We start from the raw sequence: 18,147 nt of genomic DNA on the forward strand, positions 1-18,147 counted from the left end.
CTCCCAAACCAACTGAGAACAAGAAATGCATCCAAGAACAGACCCAGGGAAGAATCAAGATTTTATATAATATTCATTAGTATTCTGCACATCTAAGTGGAATAAAGATTAAATCTTTGCCTTACCTGAGAACGAGTAGGAAATAATTTGGCAAAAATCTCATCCATCACCAGGATCTATTCCCTGAACATTTAGCAAAGCTTTAAGTGCACTTGCTTGTCTTTCTGGTTCCATCACTCCACTACTAACAGCTACAATTTCTCTTCAGCAGATCATTATGTCACACTGAAAGGAATCAAAGAGCCTCCGAAAATAAACGGGTTGTTTGCTCTACAGATGTGGGATCTGTATGTAGAAAACAAGATATTTTTCTGTTTAATCCATTTTTAGAAGGTGTTTGGAAATCTTTCTGCTGACTCCAGATAATGATGCTTTCTAGTTCAAGCGAGACATTTGTTTTTTTTTTTCCTGAATTCCCATGGGCAAGGCAAGAATGGAAAGGGCTTTTAGGAGGTGTGGTCGATAAAGCTGCATGTGCAGGAGGTGCTAAGAGTGACATACAAATGTTCTTTGATGGGGCACTAAAAGGGGAAATTGTGTTGGCCTCTGAGTGATCCAAAACTAGCAAACATTTCCGAGTGCCATCTGCTGGTTAATTCACCCTTTCTACACACACATGGACAGCCCCAACCTGTGGGGCATCTCAGAGGGTTTGGTGCTCTAAATGACACTAAATGTGTCACAAACTAAAGCTCAGTTGCCATTAAACTGGGCCCTTTGTGGTTGTCTTCTGGTTTAAAGGCATGACCCCAGCTGGTAACTACCCAGAAACTCTTACACAACTTCAGAGAAACCCACAGTGTTGCTCTAAAACATCTTCATTTCCTGCCAGAATGTTGGGCACCATCAGAGCCCATAAACCTCTATTGGTGAATCCATCCCTGCCCATGGCAGGGGGTGGGAATTGGATTATATTTAAGGTCCCTTCCAGCCCAAGTCAGCCTGTGATTCTGGGCACAAATGGCACCAACTGTACCAGGAGGTTTCTTAGAATCATAGAATTGATGGGGTTGGAAAAGACCTCTGAGATCAGCAAGTCCAACCCTTGATCCAACCCCACTGTGATCACCAGCCCAGGGCACGGAGTGCCCTGGGCTGGTGATCACAGTGGGGTTGGATCAAGACACGGTGGATTCTCACAGTGGGGTTGGATCAAGACACGGTGGATTCTCACTCAGTGCCACATCCATAGAATCACAGAATCATAGAATGGATTGGGTTGGAAAAGACCTCTGAGATCATCAAGTCCAACCCTTGGGCCAACTCCAGTCCCTTTACCAATCATGGCACTCAGTGCCACAGCCAAGCTCAGTTGAAAAACCTCCGGGGATGGGGAATCCACCCCCTCTCTGGGCAGCCCATTCCAATGCCTGAGCACTCTCTCTGCAAAGAATTTCTACCTGATCTCCACCTCTAATTTCCCCTGGCAGCTGCTGGTCAGGGTCTCACCTTCCAGTTTGGGTCACAATCCTCCCGTTGAGGATGGAGGTGTCAGTGCCACACACTCAGCACTGCGAGGTGAGCACTGAGCACTCAAATAAACCTGATAGTAACAGTGTTTCCTCCCTGGCATGGATGTGGTGTGAGGTGTCCCATCACTGCTGGGTGAGCAGTGGAGCAGAAGAGCTGTGATGTTGGCACGGGAAGCTCAGACTCCACTGAGACAGTGCAAGGTTGTCCTTAACCATCATATGAAGCTGTAGCATATTTTTCCTGTTCCCTGTATTAATTTTCAGCCAAATAATCACAGAATCACAGACTATTCTGAGTTGGAAGGGACCCTCAAGGATCATTAAGTCCAACTCTAAAGTCAATGGCCCATAGAGGGGATTGAACTCCTGACCTTGGCATTATTACAACCAAGTTTTAATGTTGTGCTGCACTGGAATCACCACCACACAGTGAAGTGTCCTCACTTCAGTGGCAGGACAGAGAGGACAGAGGCAGCCTGGTGGTTCTTGCACGTTTCCAACCTCCTGTGTTCTCTGTTTTGTTGAAGGAGAGCGTGGACCTGGGCGAGATCATGTTTTCCCTTTGTTATTTGCCAACTGCAGGTCGCCTCACCTTAACAGTCATTAAATGCAGGAATCTCAAAGCTATGGACATCACTGGTTACTCAGGTGGGTGCTTGGTGGCTGAGGAGGACCCTGTTGCATCCACATTTCCTCCTCCCTCCTCAGTGGGTGGTGGGCAAAGGTTGTGCCATCATGGGAACCCCTGGTAAAGCTTTGTCTGTGTTAAAAGTATTAACAAAATGTTAAAAGGAGAATTATCTTTTAAACTCACTCCCAAGGGCATTAATGCAGGGAAGGTGATTATATACAGGACTTTACATTTCATGGAGACAGCCAGAGGTTTCCCATCCCACTGAAGGGTCAGAGCTCTGATCCATCTCTTGGGTTGGACACTCAGACCTGCTGCAGGTACTGACTCAAGCAGTTCTATGTGAGGAGGGTGATTTCCATCAGAAGACCCCCTGGAGCCAGAACCAACCATTCCACCCCCAAATTAGGGCCACCTGAGTACATCCCAGGGGAATGTGCATTCCTCTGTACAGTGGCCAGGAGTCAAACAGAAGGGCCACAGTCACCTGAAGACTGTTTGCATTCACAGCTCCAAAGAGCTGATTTGTAAATCCAGCGTGCACAAACTCTGCTTTTCATCATAAAAAGCAGTTTCTTTTCCAGACATCGACATCAGAGCATTTGAATTTCCTTGTACAAAAGGCAATAACAACACAGACCTTTGCAGCAAATGTTTCTGCTCAGCTGGAGCTTGGTGCCTGATGAAAAATCTGAGAATTGAGATTTCAGGTGAGGGCAGCCCAGCCTTTCTGGGATGGTAATAATGCAGAGCTGCTTCTCCAGTGCCTGAACCTCGTGTCAACACTCACACCAGCAGGAGAAATGGACTCAGCTGCTGTGCAGACATCTCTTTTCCTAAAAGTCCAATTTAGGAGCTGGGAACTCCCAGCCCACCCTCTGCTAATGCTGTTTCCATATTGTAACAAACACAGCTCTGTCATCACAAGGGGGTTTATTCTCTCTTCCTCTCAGATCCATATGTCAAAGTGTCTTTGCTCTGTGATGGGCGAAGGCTGAAAAAGAAGAAAACCACCATCAAGAAGAACACCCTTAATCCCACCTACAATGAAGCAATAATCTTTGACATTCCCCCTGAGAACATGGATCAAGTCAGCCTGCTCATCTCCGTCATGGACTACGACCGGTGGGTGGGGGCTCTGGGGGCTGAGGGGGACCATCCTCTGGGGTGCAGGTTATCCTGGTGGGTGCAGGTTATCCTGATGGGTGCAGGTTATCCTGGTGGGTGCAGGTTATCCTGATGGGTGCAGGTTATCCCTCAGGATGCAGGTTATCCTCTGGGTGCAGGTTATCCTTTTGGGTGCAGGTTATCCTGATGGGTGCAGGTTATCCTGCTGGGCAGGTTATCCCTTGGGGTTGCAGGTTATCCTGGTGGGTGTAGGTTATCCTGGTGGGTGCAGGTTATCCCTTGGGGTGCAGGTTATCACTCTGGGTGCAGTTTGTCCCTCTGAGTGCAGATTTTCCTGCTGGATGCAGATTTTCCTGCTGGGTGCAGATTGTCCCTCTGGGTGCTGATTTTCCTGCTGGATTCAGGTTATCCCTCGGGGTGCAGATTTTCCTGCTGGGTGCAGATTTTCCTGCCTGTGCCTCTTCTTCCCCTCCCTCTCCTCTCCCCCTTCATCCTCTCCTCATCCTACACCCCATGGCCCCATTGCAGAAAGCAAATTCTCTCTGTCTGAGCAGCAATTGCTGTCTGAATTACCCACTACTGAACTTGCACTTGCTTTGGCTCTTCACCTCTTTGCTCTTTCACAAACATCCTTCCAGATCCTGCATCTGCACCAACTTTCAGTTCAGACCATTTAAAAACATCTCTAATTATTTTGCCAGTGCCCTTCAGTGCCGGGGCCATGCCAGGCACGACCAGGCTGCCCTTGTGCAGACCCCCCAGCCCCGGTGCCAGGGGGCTGGGGAGCCTGGGCACAGTGAGGGGGGTGACTGAGGGCTGTTTGTGTTGCTCTGTCGTCCCTCAGGGTGGGGCACAACGAGATCATCGGGGTGTGCCGCGTGGGGGGCAGCGCCGAGGGGCTGGGCAGGGACCACTGGAACGAGATGCTGGCATACCCACGCAAGCCCATCGCCCACTGGCACCCCTTGGTGGAGGTGAAGAAGTCCTTCAAAGAGGTGCGTGGGGTTTGTCCTTTCCTCCCAGTGCATGAGGGAGCTGGTTCCAGGCTCTCAAAGAGCTTCTCCCCTCCCTTGGGATTCTCTGTCAAGAGCTGAGGGAATTTTCTCACCAGAAATGAACTCTAGAAAACAACATTTCTGTCCTGCCTCGAAATAGCTCCTTGAACTCACAAGCAGCAATGAGAGAAACTGTATTTACAGATGTGACTGTTACCATGTTGGGGTTTTTTTCCTTTTCTCCTTTTTTTTTTCCTTTTTAAATTAGAGATTGAGAGCAGTAAGGGAAGAGAATGCTGCTCTGATTGCAGAACAAATTGTCCAGGGATATTGCCCGTTTCAAGTTTCAATTTTTCATCCTAAAAGATTTTTCTGTTGACTCATCTCGGAGCCTTTGAGGGAGAATAAATAGAACAAATGTAATTGCTCTAAGCATCTCCAGAGAAAGAGACTCACTTCATGCAGCCCCAGATGACAAAATAGGGCTGAAATGCCTGGGTACCACTTGGACCATCTCTAACATTTTCCTCCTCCTTGCACTCCAATCTCTCACGCTTCTGTAGAGCTTTTTGGCTGATTCAGGTCATAATTTCTGGAGGAGGGAGAAGCAGAAAAGGGCAGGCAGGATCTTGACTCTTCAGGTATGAGCAGAAAGCCAGGATTTGTGGCCAGTGATAAGATAATAAAGGCAATAAAACCTCCCACTCCAGCTGGGGCTAAGGTGGTATTTTCCCTCTAAGTCACTGAATAAGTAGTTAACAAAAACATGTTATTTTCCCCTTGAAGTTCATACACTGAGATGTGCTGGAAGGCCATTCTGGGCTGGCTGAGCAGATTTAGTGTATCCAACCCTGTGTTTCTTTGAAATCTGGTCTTTCCTCTAACAAGAAGGGGGTAGGAGGGCCTGGCACAGGTTGGGCAGAGAAGCTGTGGCTGCCCCAGCCCTGGGAGTGTCCAAGGCCAGCCTGGACAGGGCTTGGAGCAACCTGGGACAGTAGAAGGTGTCCCTGCCCACGGAATGGGATGAGTTTTAAGGTCCTTTCCGACCCAAACCATCCTGTGAGTGCGAAGGCAGTTTGTGCTCAGTGCTCTCCATCCCAGCCCAGGTCGGTAACACCCGGTGGGAAAACCTGGGAATTAATATTTTAGTTTAAGGCACTGTGGAGATGGATTTATCAGATGGATGTATCAGATAATGGACACCTGAAGACTCACTCTCCTATGAGACATTTTGTGAGCTCTTATTGTAAATCAGGAGCAACCACACAGGTCAATGAAAGCAGAATGAGCCCCAAGTGCAGGTTGTGCCTTTGCCTGGGGAGCTGCAAAAGGGCTTTGATTCCCCTTCCCCTGCTGAAAACCTGGCACTGGGCACCTGAGCCACGATCCAGGTGTGCCCCAGGGGGCTGGAGAGCACAGGGGCTGGGCACAAATGGAATGTGAGCAGCTGGCTCAGGGTGTGTGGTGTCTGCAGCAGCAGCCCAGGGGCAGAGGGTCCTTCCCCACGTTATGGTTTTTATGCCTTTACTACACAATTTTTCAGCTGCTGGTTGGGTTTTGAAAGAAAACTCCTGTGAAGTTTTTGATAATCACTGAGGGGAAAAAAAGGCATTATTGTTGTGATGAAACAGAGAAACCAAGGGGCAGACATGTAAGATGACTCACCTGGTAAAATATACTTTGAAAACCACGACTGAGCCCCCAAGACTTTGGAAAAATAAAACCCCAGAGTGAATCATTTCACCCCCCAATGCACAGGTCAGGAGCTCTGCTTAAAAGGAAAGAAAAATCCCTCTGATCATCTGTTCTGGTATTTCTGCCACAAATTGGTGCACAGAGCCAGCAAGCAAATGGTCCCTGTGTTTATTTGCCCTTTTAGGTTTTAGCACTGCTGTCTGCAAATCCCCAGTGCAGCCTTAAAAAAAAAAAAAAAGAAAAAAAGAAAAAACCAAAGAGAAAAGGCAGAGGCTCCCCAAGAGGAATTAAGGGGAAATGGTATTTGCTGGTTACAAGTCATTGCATCATCTTTTCCATCATCTTTTCCATATGAGTTTGGACATTTTTGAGAAGAAATTTGGGCTTTTGGTCCCTCAGCTCTGGCTCTGGTGGAGGCTGCTCTGTCCATCCAAGCTCTCTGGGCTCCCTTGTCCCTCTGCCCTGAGATGCTGGGGGAGGAGCTGCTGGTCCTCCATCCCTTCTTCCCCCTCTTGTCTTTGTAGGGATAAACTGAGGGTGTGCTGAGCCAGTATCTTCATCTGCCTGACTTTCATCTTCATTTGCACCATCATCTTCAAGAGAATTTGTGCTGAGCACCAACAAAGGGGGTATTTGCTCTCTGGTTGATCCTCCTGATGGTCTCTGAGTGCTCCAACCATTGGCAGTGGCCTCTGCTGCACATCAGTGTCTCTGCTGGTTGTTTGACCTCATCCTGAAGGCAGCAGAGCTGGCACTGAACTGTCTTTATGAAGCCTGAATTGAGCAGAGCTGTTTGCCCAGGACATGGAGCTGTCCCTGACTGGGTGTCCCAGCGCCCTCCCCACAGCTCAGGCTGGAGGAAAGGGGGGAATCTGGAATTTCTGTGCTACCCAACACATGCACTGCCCTGCCTGGGACACCTTGGAAAAGCTCTGGCCACAAGGAGGAGCTTCCAGCATATTTTGGGCACAGCTCAGAGTGGCCCTTTGTGGTGATTTTAGCAGAACTCTCAGCAGAGCTGTGTTGCTGCAGGAGTCCCCTCACCCTTCCAGAGAGGGGCAGGAGGGATGGAAGGATAGATTGGATGGGATGGGTGGATGGATGGATGGATGGATGGATGGATGGATGGATGGATGGATGGATGGAATGGATGGGTGGATGGATGGATGGATGGATGGATGGATGGATGGATGGATGGATGGATGGATGGGAGGGATGGAGGGATTGGATGGATGGACGGATGGATGGATGGATGGATGGATGCATGGATGGATGGAAGGGATGGAGGGATGGAGGGATTGGATGGATGGACGGATGGATGGATGGATGGATGGATGGATGGATGGATGGATGGATGGAATGGATGGATGGATGGGATGGATGAATGGATGGATGGATGGATGGGATGGATGGATGGATGGATGGATGGATGGATGGATGGATGGATGGGAGGGATGGAGGGATGGAGGGATTGGATGGATGGACGGACGGACGGATGGATGGATGGATGGATGGATGGATGGATGGATGGATGGATGGATGGGCAGTGCCTCCTCCTACACTGCAGATGTGGTTCTTTGACTGTCCACCCTGGGCAGCACCCGCCTGTCCCACCACAGAAACCTCCTTTCTGTCTCCCCTCTGAGCTGCTGTTGCTCACCCCTCTCTCCCCTTTCATTTATGGAACCTTCAGGGAAATGCTCCTGCTGCACATCATGTCTTTGGTTGCTCCATATTTATCCACAGAGAATAACAAACCATAATCACTGCACTTCTCTAATGACCATCATCATTAAAAAGAGAACATGGAGAACATGTGCAAATGAATCATTAATTACAAGCTTCTGAGTACTCTGCTCCTCACACAGATGTTCAGAAGGCAAGATTCTGAGCAGAAGAGGAGAATCCCACTTGCTGTTGCATTGTGAGGTTATTCTGGCAACGAATTCCTTCCCTCAGCACAATTTGTTCCCATCGTTCTGCCCCGAGGTCCTGATGCCACCACGGGTTCTTCAGCCACCCCACCCACAGTCCCTCCCCATTTCCCCAACCACCCATCAGCCAAGTGACTGTCCAGCAAGAGAAATAGAAAATTACAGCTTGTTTTTCCAAGGGAACTTCTGAAAATAGGAACTTTCTCTGTTAGCTGTGAGAGACAAACTCAGATATGGTGGAGCAGCATCATCACCACGATGCAAAAGGGGCCTTTGATGTTGCCAAGTGCCTCTGACATCCAGCAGGGGAGCCTTTATTTGTTTAAAACATTTCTCCAGATGAAAACTGATAACTCTGCTGAGAGCCCAGTCATGCCCATAATGAAGGATAACCATTTATCTTTAAAGATAAGCTCTTCCAGACTTTTGGGCCTGCTTGACTTTGATTGAAGTGTTCCTAATTTCTGGCTGTTAATTACAAAATGCAGGGTTCACCTTTGATTAAATGAAGTCAAAATATCTCCAGGCTCCTCTCCTGTCACTTGAACCTTCTCTTGGAAAGATTTTCATCCCATTTTTTGGAGTGGTAACATTGTCACTGTCACTGCAGACACAACAAGGCTCTGCCCAAAGCCCGTTTCTACTGGAATTCCTGCACTGCTGTTTTGTTGCTAATTCCAATCAGGAGACTGTACCCATCAGCAGTTCCTCAGGGATGAGGAATGTAGGAGAAAGTGTTTTCTTACCATTTGGAAGGACAAGCTTCCCAGTTTGCCATTCATTAATTTAAAGCAATTCATTTAATGAAATGAATTTCATACAAACCTGTGCAGTGATTTACTTTTGCACTCTTTGGGGAAGGAAATGGGCCAAAGTGGCCAAATTCTTGAGCACTGCAGGGCCATGAAGCATCTGCTGTTTGCCTTGCTGAGCCCATGAAACCATCCTCTCACCTTCAATTATATTTGTTTGAGATGCCTTTGCCAAGGCAGGGCTGAAATTTGGTTTCCCAAGTGAGTTTTCACCCAGAGAAATGAAATCCACACATGCTGGAGCATTAAAATCAGCCAGCAAAGAGGTTCTGCTCATGCAGGAGAGGAGGGAATTGATGCAGGGGGAGAAGGAAGCAGAGGAAATTCTCTGCCTCCCCTGGTCTCTGGGAGATGTCCATCATTTGTCATTTAAATTTAATAAAACAACATGGTGAGATGGGCAAGTACTCAAAAGCTTGAGGAGAAATGGGGTTGAATTATTATAATAGCCCCCAAGGCAGATGACTAATAATTTATGATCCCATAAGTATGGCCAAAAAAAAATATGTTTGCTCCATCCACTGAGTCTCTGATGTGATTTTCCCTTTGAGAAATGACTCTGGTGCTGTGGACAGAGCTGCTGTGGAGTAAAATTACCAGACTGGAAAGACTCGAGTACTTGGGAGATCAAACAGTATTTCTAACCCAAAAAGACAATGGCAATAAAGCAGAAAGAGCCCAAAGCTCAACTGAGGCCACTTTGTCTTCACAGCACACACAGATACTGTTTATTTTCCTTTTTTTTTTTTTTTGGTGAGGAATCCTCACAATTGGGAATTGATTTACAAAGCAATAAACCAAATTGTTCAGTAATTCCTCCTGAGTGGTTCAACACGAGTGTTCAATGAGCTGAACGAGGCAGAGCAGATGAGGATGAGGTGGGATGGGATGGGATGGGATGGGATGGGATGGGACGGGACGGGACGGGACGGGACGGGATGGGATGGGATGGGATGGGATGGGATGGGATGGGATGGGATGGGATGCCATGGAATGGGATGGGATGCCATGGAATGGGATGGCATGGAATGGGATGGGATGCCATGGAATGGGATGGCATGGGATGGGAAGGGATGGGATGGCAAGGAATGGGATGGGATGGGATGGCATGGCATGGGGTGGGATAGGATGGGGTGGCATGGCATGGCATGGCATGCAATGGGATGGCATGGGAATACATTGAGGGACAGGATGCAGGGAAGGATCCCAAACAATTCCTGCTTGCTCAGCCTTTCCTCTCTCCTCCTGCAGTGGCACGGCCGGGCAGCGAGTTTCGACAGCCAGGGCTCCTGCCCCTCTCCCAAACCACCCCCCAGCCCATGACACGGAGGGAACTGGCACCAGAGCATGTTGGCTTTGCCCTTGGCCTGGCCCCAGGGCCTGCTGAGTGGTGGTGGCAGCAGCGAGACTTTCTGGTCTAGTTGTTCCCGCGTTGGGTAAAGGTAGAAACCCGTTTCGTGGTCAAATCTGTTTTTGTCTCCTATGTCTCCCAAGGTGAAGTTATTTTTGTGGCTTTTACTGTATGGGTCTGTTTGCAGAGGAAGGAGGTGGACTGAGACATGAGCTGGAGGTTTGGGGTGTAAAATAATGTGTAAAATAGTGTCACAAAGGCTGGACAAGGGAGCAGATGTGTCTGCAGAGGGCAGAAGTGACCAGGAGAGGGGACATCACTGGCAGAGCCGTGGCAGAAGATGGGAGAGACTCTTCTAACCTGCCAGCAGCTCCATCCTCGTGGTCAGCCCTGACCCAGCAGAATGTTCCTGGGTTTCCTGTCCATGTAGAGGTGTCCATGAGCCCTTAGAAGTTTGTGCAAGTGTGTAACCCAAATTCCTTTTGTCATATATAAAAAAGTGCTGTCGATTCCTCGGGGCGGGGGAAGCTGTTTTTATTTCCCCTGTATTTGAAGTCTCCCCAGAGTTAATTGCATGAACAGTTTCTTCAGAGCCCTCTGTAGCTGCTGCTCATCCCCCCTGTACATCACCACGTTATCTGGAGTGGAGGGAACGGGGTTGCCACGAGTGGGATTCAGAAATAAAAGGGCAAGGATGGGACAGAAATAGGTGAGATCTTTGCATGACCCCCAGATCTCGATTTCTTACATCACCCAAGTCATAAAGGCTGAACCAAAGGGGAAAGGGAAATGCAGAAACACAGTCAATACTGAAAAAGAACCTTCCAAATTTTCTTCTTGGACTGTCAGCACTTCCTTAAGGAATGAAGTTTCTAAGGCTCAAACCCTGAAGGAAGGTCAAGTTTTGAGAAAAAAAAGAAGTTTTGCTGGTTCCTTGGCTGCAGAGGCCAAAAATGAAGTTAAAATATTCCAAGATTGGCTTTGCAGCTAAATCAGCTGATCCTTATCAGCCAGCTGTGGATTTTGGACACTTTCACATTGTGGACCTTCCTCTGAGTTAAGAAGTGCATTAGTGCTGTTTGTTCCACTCTAATTAAATTCAGGAAAAGCAAATATTTTGGTTTCAAGGTAAGATTTGTCAGCCAGGCAGCCTGTTCTGCTCCCAGCAGGTTATCAGACCTGCTTCCATCAGCCACAATCCTCAGGTCAACTTCAGTTCCCATTTTCCTAAATGTCACCACCTCATCCCTGGCTGCCCATCAGCACTGGCAGAGAGGGGGGTTTGCTTTGCCCTTGGGTGAGATGAATCCTTTGTTCAGTGAAGGGTAAACACATCATTTCTCATCACACCTTGTGTCTTAATTCTCTTTATGTGCCACGCGCTGTAGGAGCAGAAACTCAATAAAATTATTTTGTTTGTAAGCTCTGCCTCTGCCTGGTGAAATATTTCCTCTTGTGAAAGCAGGAATTGTGTGATTTGGGGGGTTGGGGGGTGTAAAAGGTGCCAATGGCAGAGCTTGGGCTGGTGTGAGGAGGAGCAGAGACAATCCCTGCAGTCCTGCCTGGGCTGGGACTGTCACACCATCCCTTGGGGACAAACGAGAAATAATTGCAGAAAAAATAAAGGTATTTCAAGCACTTGTAGTTCATTGTAACAAAAAAGTGGTAAAACTTCTTTGGCTCTGCCCTTTGGGAGACCACCCATCCTTTCTGGGAATGCTGCAGATCTCAGGACAGGGAAAAGTCTCCAACCCTTGAAAAGAATCCCCTGGGTGGGTCAAACTCTGCCTGTGAAGCCCCTGAACCTCTGCCTGAGCTGAGGGATCCAGAGCTGCCACCTCTGCCTGCAGACCAAAGGGCAGGACGTCCCCAGAAGAAGCCACAGCTGTGCTGGCTGGTGGCACTTGCCAATCTTTAATTGCCCCCAACCCACTCAACCCCCTTTTTTTCTTCTTTAATTCTTGGCTTTCGACATTCCCCGTCTAATCTCCGCCTTTTATCCCTTCCCCTCGTTAGCGAGGAGTGAGTCAAAACAGACGTGGGGGTTGACACAAAGCTGCTATTTTTAATCCCAACTCATCAATTCTCGCTCAATAGCGGCTGTCACTTGGCTGCTGGCACAGGGGATGGCACGTTTTTGGGCAGCACCCACGCCCAGGGGAATCAGCACCCCAAATGCCAAGGGGGTGCCACGTCCCTCTGTCAGGAGGGGATAATCAGCCCAGGGGGATAATCAGCCCCGGGGGATAATTAACCCCTTGTGTGTTTGTGTCTTGGGTTGAGCTGGCAAAATGCCAACTGCCCAACACAGAGTGCCAGGCTCCCTGTGAGAAAAGGGAGGAAAGGAAAAAAAAACTCAAAGGAGGTTTAAACTTAAACTAACTATATATATTTATATAGAAAAGAGAAAATTAAAAGAAAACTCCCTGAAGGGAAGTTCTGGCCAGGTGGGGGTTGGTCTCTTCTCCCAGGCACTCAGCAATAGAACAAGGGGGCACGATGGGCTCAAGCTCTGCCAGGGGAAATTGAAGTTGGAGATCAGGTAGAAATTCTTTGCAGAGAGAGTGCTCAGGCATTGGAATGGGCTGCCCAGAGAGGGGGTGGATTCCCCATCCCTGGAGGTTTTTCAGCTGAGCTTGGCCGTGGCACTGAGTGCCATGATCTGGTAAAGGGACTGGAGTGGGACCAAGGGTTGGACTTGATGATCTGGGAGGTCTTTTCCAACCCAATCCATTCTGTGATTCTGTGGATGTGACACTGAGTGAGAATCCACCACATCTTGATCCAACCCCACTGTGATCACCAGCCCAGGGCACTCCGTGCCCTGGGCTGGTGATCACAGTGGGATTGGATCAAGAGTTGGACTTGATGACCTCGGAGGTCTTTTCCAACCCCATCCATTCTATGATTCTGTGAACTACAATCTAACACACACTTACACAAGTCAGAAATAACAAGAAATAACTCTCCACTCCCCATCCAACACAAATCCCACTATTTTATCTACAAGTCACTCCAGAGAATTCAGTTCCCTAGAGGCAGCCCCAAGAAGGGAGAAGGACTAAGAACAAACATTTTACTTCCCTAAGATAACATGGTGGTGAGGGGTGCTGGGCCTGGGCCTCCCATCCCTCCTGGGACAGCAGAGTGTGTCCTCCTGGGCCCACAGCTTGAAGGCAAGGCACTCCTACTCCAGCTTTTATATTTTGAGATGATGTCAGAATATGGTATAGAATCATAGAATGGATTGGGATGGAAAAGACCTCCAAGATCATCAAGTCCAACCCTTGGGCCAGCTCCAGTCCCTTTACCAGCTCATGGCACTCAGTGCCACGGCCAAGCTCAGTTGAAAAACCTCCAGGGATGGAGAATCCACCCCCTCTCTGGGCAGCCCATTCTCAGGATTAGTAAAGTTGTTTTCTTGCTCTTCTCTTCCCTCGTTACTCTCAGCCACAGAACAGCAACTCCCAGAGTAGTTTCAATGATTTCCAAGCCAAACAAGGAGGGTCAGCACAAGGGCCACGTCCCACGGGGTGCTTGGCCATGGTGGGACTCCTTTGAAACTCCCTGCAAAGGGAAGGAGGGTGCTGCAAACAGCCACAAATGAATGGTCTTATTGAGTTCTGCAAACAAAACAAACACATGGAGCATTCCCAGACCCGCCTCTTATTTTCCCCCCCCCTTTCTCTTTGGTTTTAGTCTCACAGTCTCAAGTTTCATCCAAGTCTGGTTGATGGCAGGAAGGGTGAGGGACACTGGAGTGAGGGTGACTTGCTTGGAGGGTGAGGTCACAGGGAGAAGGGAAGTCTCATGGGGACATTCCACAGCTCATTGCAGGGGATCAGAGGGCTGGGAACTGTCCCAGCCTCGTGTCCTCCCACCAACCTGAGAGCAAAATAACTTGCCTATCAAAAAAGAAGTGAAAAACATCCAATGGAAAGTGAATTTCAGACATAGAATCCCAGAGTGGTTTGGGTTGGAAGGGACCTTAAAACTCATCTCATTCCCACCCCTGCCATGAGCAGGGACACCTCCCACTGTCCCAGGTTGCTCCAAGCCCTGTCCAGCCTGGACTTGGACACTCCCAGGGGATGGGGCAGCCACAGCTTCTCTGCCCAACCTGTGCCAGGGCCTGCCCACCCTCACAGGGAAGAATTCCTTCCCAATACCAAGCCAGGGTGATGCTCTCCAATATTGGCTTCCCACTGATCACATTATTGTGTGAATTGCATTTTTTATACATCAGCAACACATTTGTTTGGCAAAGAGAGGAGCCTTGTCATAACAATTTATATTTATTCTCCACAAGTGGCCTTTAATTTCTAATTATGGAAGACTCACAGGTTGGCAAATCACACACACACACACAGAAGAGAGTGAGGGAGAAAACAACCGGGGTTTTCTCAGGTTTTAAGAAATAAATCAGCACATTCTCTAATTATCTTAGGGAAAAATAACAACCAAGCAATGAATTTAACCTCAACACTGGTGCTGGCAGTGTGTGTGTGTCACAGCTGCCAAACTGAGCTGCCTCTGTGTCTCCACAGCTGGTGAGCTCTTATTCTACAAGACATTTTTGGTCATGTGGGTGACTCAGGGTGCCCTGTGCCCACCCTGGGCTCAGCTCTGTGGCAGGAGCAGATTTGTGTCTCCTTCATTTTCTAATTTTTTTTCTGTTTCTTCTCAAATAATTTATTTACATGTAATTCTTGAGTAGCCTGGAAAGAGCCTGGAAACATCCACCCAATCCCAAGCACATCCCAGTCCTGCTTTTTAGTTCAAGTAACATCAGTCCAGACATTTTTATCTCCACTTACAAGATAATAAATGACACAGAAAGTTAAATAAATCTCCTTGGAGAAAAGCACAGTCCTGATCCTTGAGATCCTGATCTCTGTCCTCTATTTGTTCTTCATTTTTACTACTTCTGTTATTTGCCCTCCTAATTGTCTCCCTAATTAGGCAAACCCAGACTTCTCAATCACATTTTGCCAGAGGTTTTCTCTGCCAGTGCCCTCATCGTTCCTCCTGCCATTAAAATTAGACATCAGTGCAGTTGTGCCCTTCTTTAAATGCTGGGTCAGGGATCTCATTCTTGGTTATAATCCATCACACAGGGTTATAATTCATCACACAGGGTTATAATCCATCACATCCCCCTCCCTGGGACTGCAAACTGCCAATGGTGTGCCCACAGCCCCTGGGTGAGCCAACCCACTGCTGCTGGGGCACATCCCAGCACTGCCCACCCACGAGACCTGGGCGATCCCTGCCTGGTGTGACAGGACAAAGGGAAATGGTTTTAAGGGAATTGAGATTAAATATTTTGGAGAAATTTCCCCCTGGGAGGGTGGGCAGGCCCTGGCACAGGTTGGGCAGAGCAGCTGTGGCTGCCCCATCCCTGGGAGTGTCCAAGGCCGAGTTGGATAAACTTGGAGCAACTTGGGCTGGTGGGAGGTGGCCCTGCCCATGGCAGGAGGTGGGACTGGGTGGTCTGTAAGGTCCCTTCCAACCCAACCCATTCTGGTATTCCATGAATCCTTTTGCAATAAAAGGTAACACAGTTTGCTCTCTCAGTGGGATGAGCATCACCCAAAAATCTGCCTTGCCAAGAGGCCAGAGCTGCAGGTGAACTGCAGTTTGGCTCTTCTTGGCACATGCACAGGCTCAGAAATTCTGGATCTTTGCCTTTGAATCTTTGTCTGGATCTTTGGACTGACATCTCTTTGTCCAGGAGCTCTGCCTGGCTCCCAAACCCCTGCAGTCAGCCCTCAGCAGCAATGCTACTTGGATGGACAAAAATCATCTTTTTTTTTCCCCTGGACTTGTCTCAAAGATAGTTTGTAATTATATTTTACAGCTTTATATATGTATTTTTTAAGACAGCGAGTTAGTCATGCAAATATAATTATATATCTTACGTTCCCATGTCAGTTGTAATTAAAAACAGGGTATTTAAAGCACATCTATTTCAAAAACTCAGTGTAGGCTTCTATTAAAAAATGCAGTTCATTAAGGCTAATAAAGTACTTGGATGGGTCAGGACAAACCCAGAGCATGTCCTGTTGCTGTGGGAACAGGAGGCATCAAAGCCCTGGTAACCTGCAGCACCAGGAATTACAGGCAAAAATGAGATTAGGGGAGAAAACCACCCCAAATCCGAGTGGCATTTTCCTGGTGGTCCTTCCTGGGGCTGGAGGAGCTGCTGAGAGTGGCTGGGTGGGCACCACAACGCTGGACCCCAAGGGCACCCACCTGGGGCCGTTGGGACATGGGGCAGAGGCAGCTCCGGAGCCCAGACAGGCAGAGAGTTCCCCCAGCAGAGCAGAGCCTGGAAATGGGAGCCATCCAAGTCACTATGCAAATACTTTCTGGCTCGTTAATTGCCTCCAAAGTGGAAGATTTCTCCTAATCTCCCATTAGCAGCTGCACATCCCTCTCCATTGCAAATTGCCGGAGATGAGGGTTCCTGGACACAGTGGAGGAGCAGTAATTTTTTAATTAGGGCTGTTTGCTGCTGTTCCTCTTGGGTGGCTCACAGAAACGAAGGGGATTTTGCTCGTTGCTCTGCTGAGTTCTTTGAGACCACCCTGCCCACCCCTCCAGACTCTCAGCCACGGAGACCCCACCAGTCCCCTCTCCCAGTTCCACTGTCTGCATTAGCCTAGTGAGGACTCTGGTCCCACAGCACCATTCCCATCCCACAGGACCATTCCCTTCTCACAGAACCACTTCCATCTTACAGAACCATTCCCATCCCACAAAACCATTCCCACCCCACAGGACCATTCCCTTCTCACAGAACCCCTCCCATCCCACAGGACCATTCCCAGCCCACAGGACCATTCCCATCCCACAGGACCATTCCTGTCCCACAGAACCATTCCCATCCCATAGGACCATTCCAATTCCACAGAACCATTCCCATCCCATAGGACCATTCCCACCCCACAGGACCATTCCCATCCCACAAAACCATTTCCATATCACAGGACCATTCCCATTCCATAGGACCATTCCCATCCCATAGGACCATTCCCAACCCATAGGACCATTCCCATCCCACAGAACCATTCCCATCCCACAGAACCATTCCCATCCCAAGGGACCATTCCCATCCCACAAGGACCCCAGCCCAGTGTGGTGCTGCGGGTGGTGCAGGTTGCCCATTCCCTGGCTCAGCTCTGCTCCAAAGGCAGCCACACTGGAGCAGCTCCAGGAACAGATCCCACCTCCCAGGACTGAATTCCAGCAGTTTTTCTAGGACATGCTGGTTATAGAAATCAGGACCTTCCTGCCCGTTGTACAACCTCGGCTTTATCTAATGAGCCTTTAATTGCTGCCCATTGTGTGTTCTCTGCAGGGCTGCGTGTCCTGCTGGAGCTGCCCCTGCGCGGGAAGGCACCACCTGCACAGATGGAATTTCCCCCTCCTGCCTCATGGAGAGAATTTTCCCTCCTTCCTTCCCCAGCAGGATCCTCCTCAAGGCCAAATGGGAGGGAACATCCCATGGACCTGAAGGATTCTGTTGCTCAGGCTGCACTGTGGGAGCATCTGTGGTGCCTCAGGACTGGCCAAATGCCACCCTGGGAGTGGGGACCCAGCTGAGTTGGGTTCTCCAGATGAATGGGCTGGTCCTGGGGTGGATCAGGACCCTTCCAAGGAGATGTCACCTGTGATGGCTGTGCTGGTTCTTGGATGCTGCTGCCATTCCCAAAGCCAGAGTTCCCAGCAGCAGGAATGATGCAATTAAAATGATTATGTCCTGACCCTGCATGTTCCTCCAAGCCTATGGAAGTGAGTCTTGCAGTGAAGGGCACGATGGAAGGGACAGCAAAGCAAACCAGGCTGGGAATTGCCAGCACAGACCTGACCATCCGAGGGGATGGTGACACTGCACCCCAGCAGCAACATTTCATTTGTTGGTACAGATGTCCCTTGATTAAATTATATTTCTTTCTTCATTTATTCTCTAATAAGCTGAACATTTCAATTTTCCAGGCAAGCTCGGGGTGGGAATGGAAGGAGATGGAGGATGACACGACATTGCAGGAGGCTCAGTTGGGGAA

The 18,147-nt window shown here is 48.9% G+C and overlaps 1 protein-coding gene across 2 annotated transcripts in view; it reads left to right on the forward strand.

The window, feature by feature from the left end:
- Nucleotides 1-11,466, forward strand: part of SYT6 (synaptotagmin 6) — a 37,448-nt gene extending 25,982 nt beyond the window's left edge. Inside the window, exons 4-7 of one of the 2 annotated variants that reach the window (XM_071578530.1) lie at nucleotides 2,060-2,180; nucleotides 3,117-3,288; nucleotides 4,136-4,286; nucleotides 9,979-11,466. In XM_071578530.1, the coding sequence (XP_071434631.1) occupies nucleotides 2,060-2,180; nucleotides 3,117-3,288; nucleotides 4,136-4,286; nucleotides 9,979-10,050 (516 nt within the window). In that variant the 3' untranslated portion in view covers nucleotides 10,051-11,466. Of the gene's footprint in view, nucleotides 1-2,059; nucleotides 2,181-3,116; nucleotides 3,289-4,135; nucleotides 4,287-6,505; nucleotides 7,052-9,978 lie in introns of those variants that run through there. The other variant, XM_071578531.1, reaches the window with a different exon arrangement.
- Nucleotides 11,467-18,147: the final 6,681 nt, after the last annotated feature.

The sequence above is a fragment of the Pithys albifrons genome, chromosome 28, assembly GCF_047495875.1.
Source record: "Pithys albifrons albifrons isolate INPA30051 chromosome 28, PitAlb_v1, whole genome shotgun sequence".
NCBI lineage: Eukaryota > Metazoa > Chordata > Aves > Passeriformes > Thamnophilidae > Pithys > Pithys albifrons.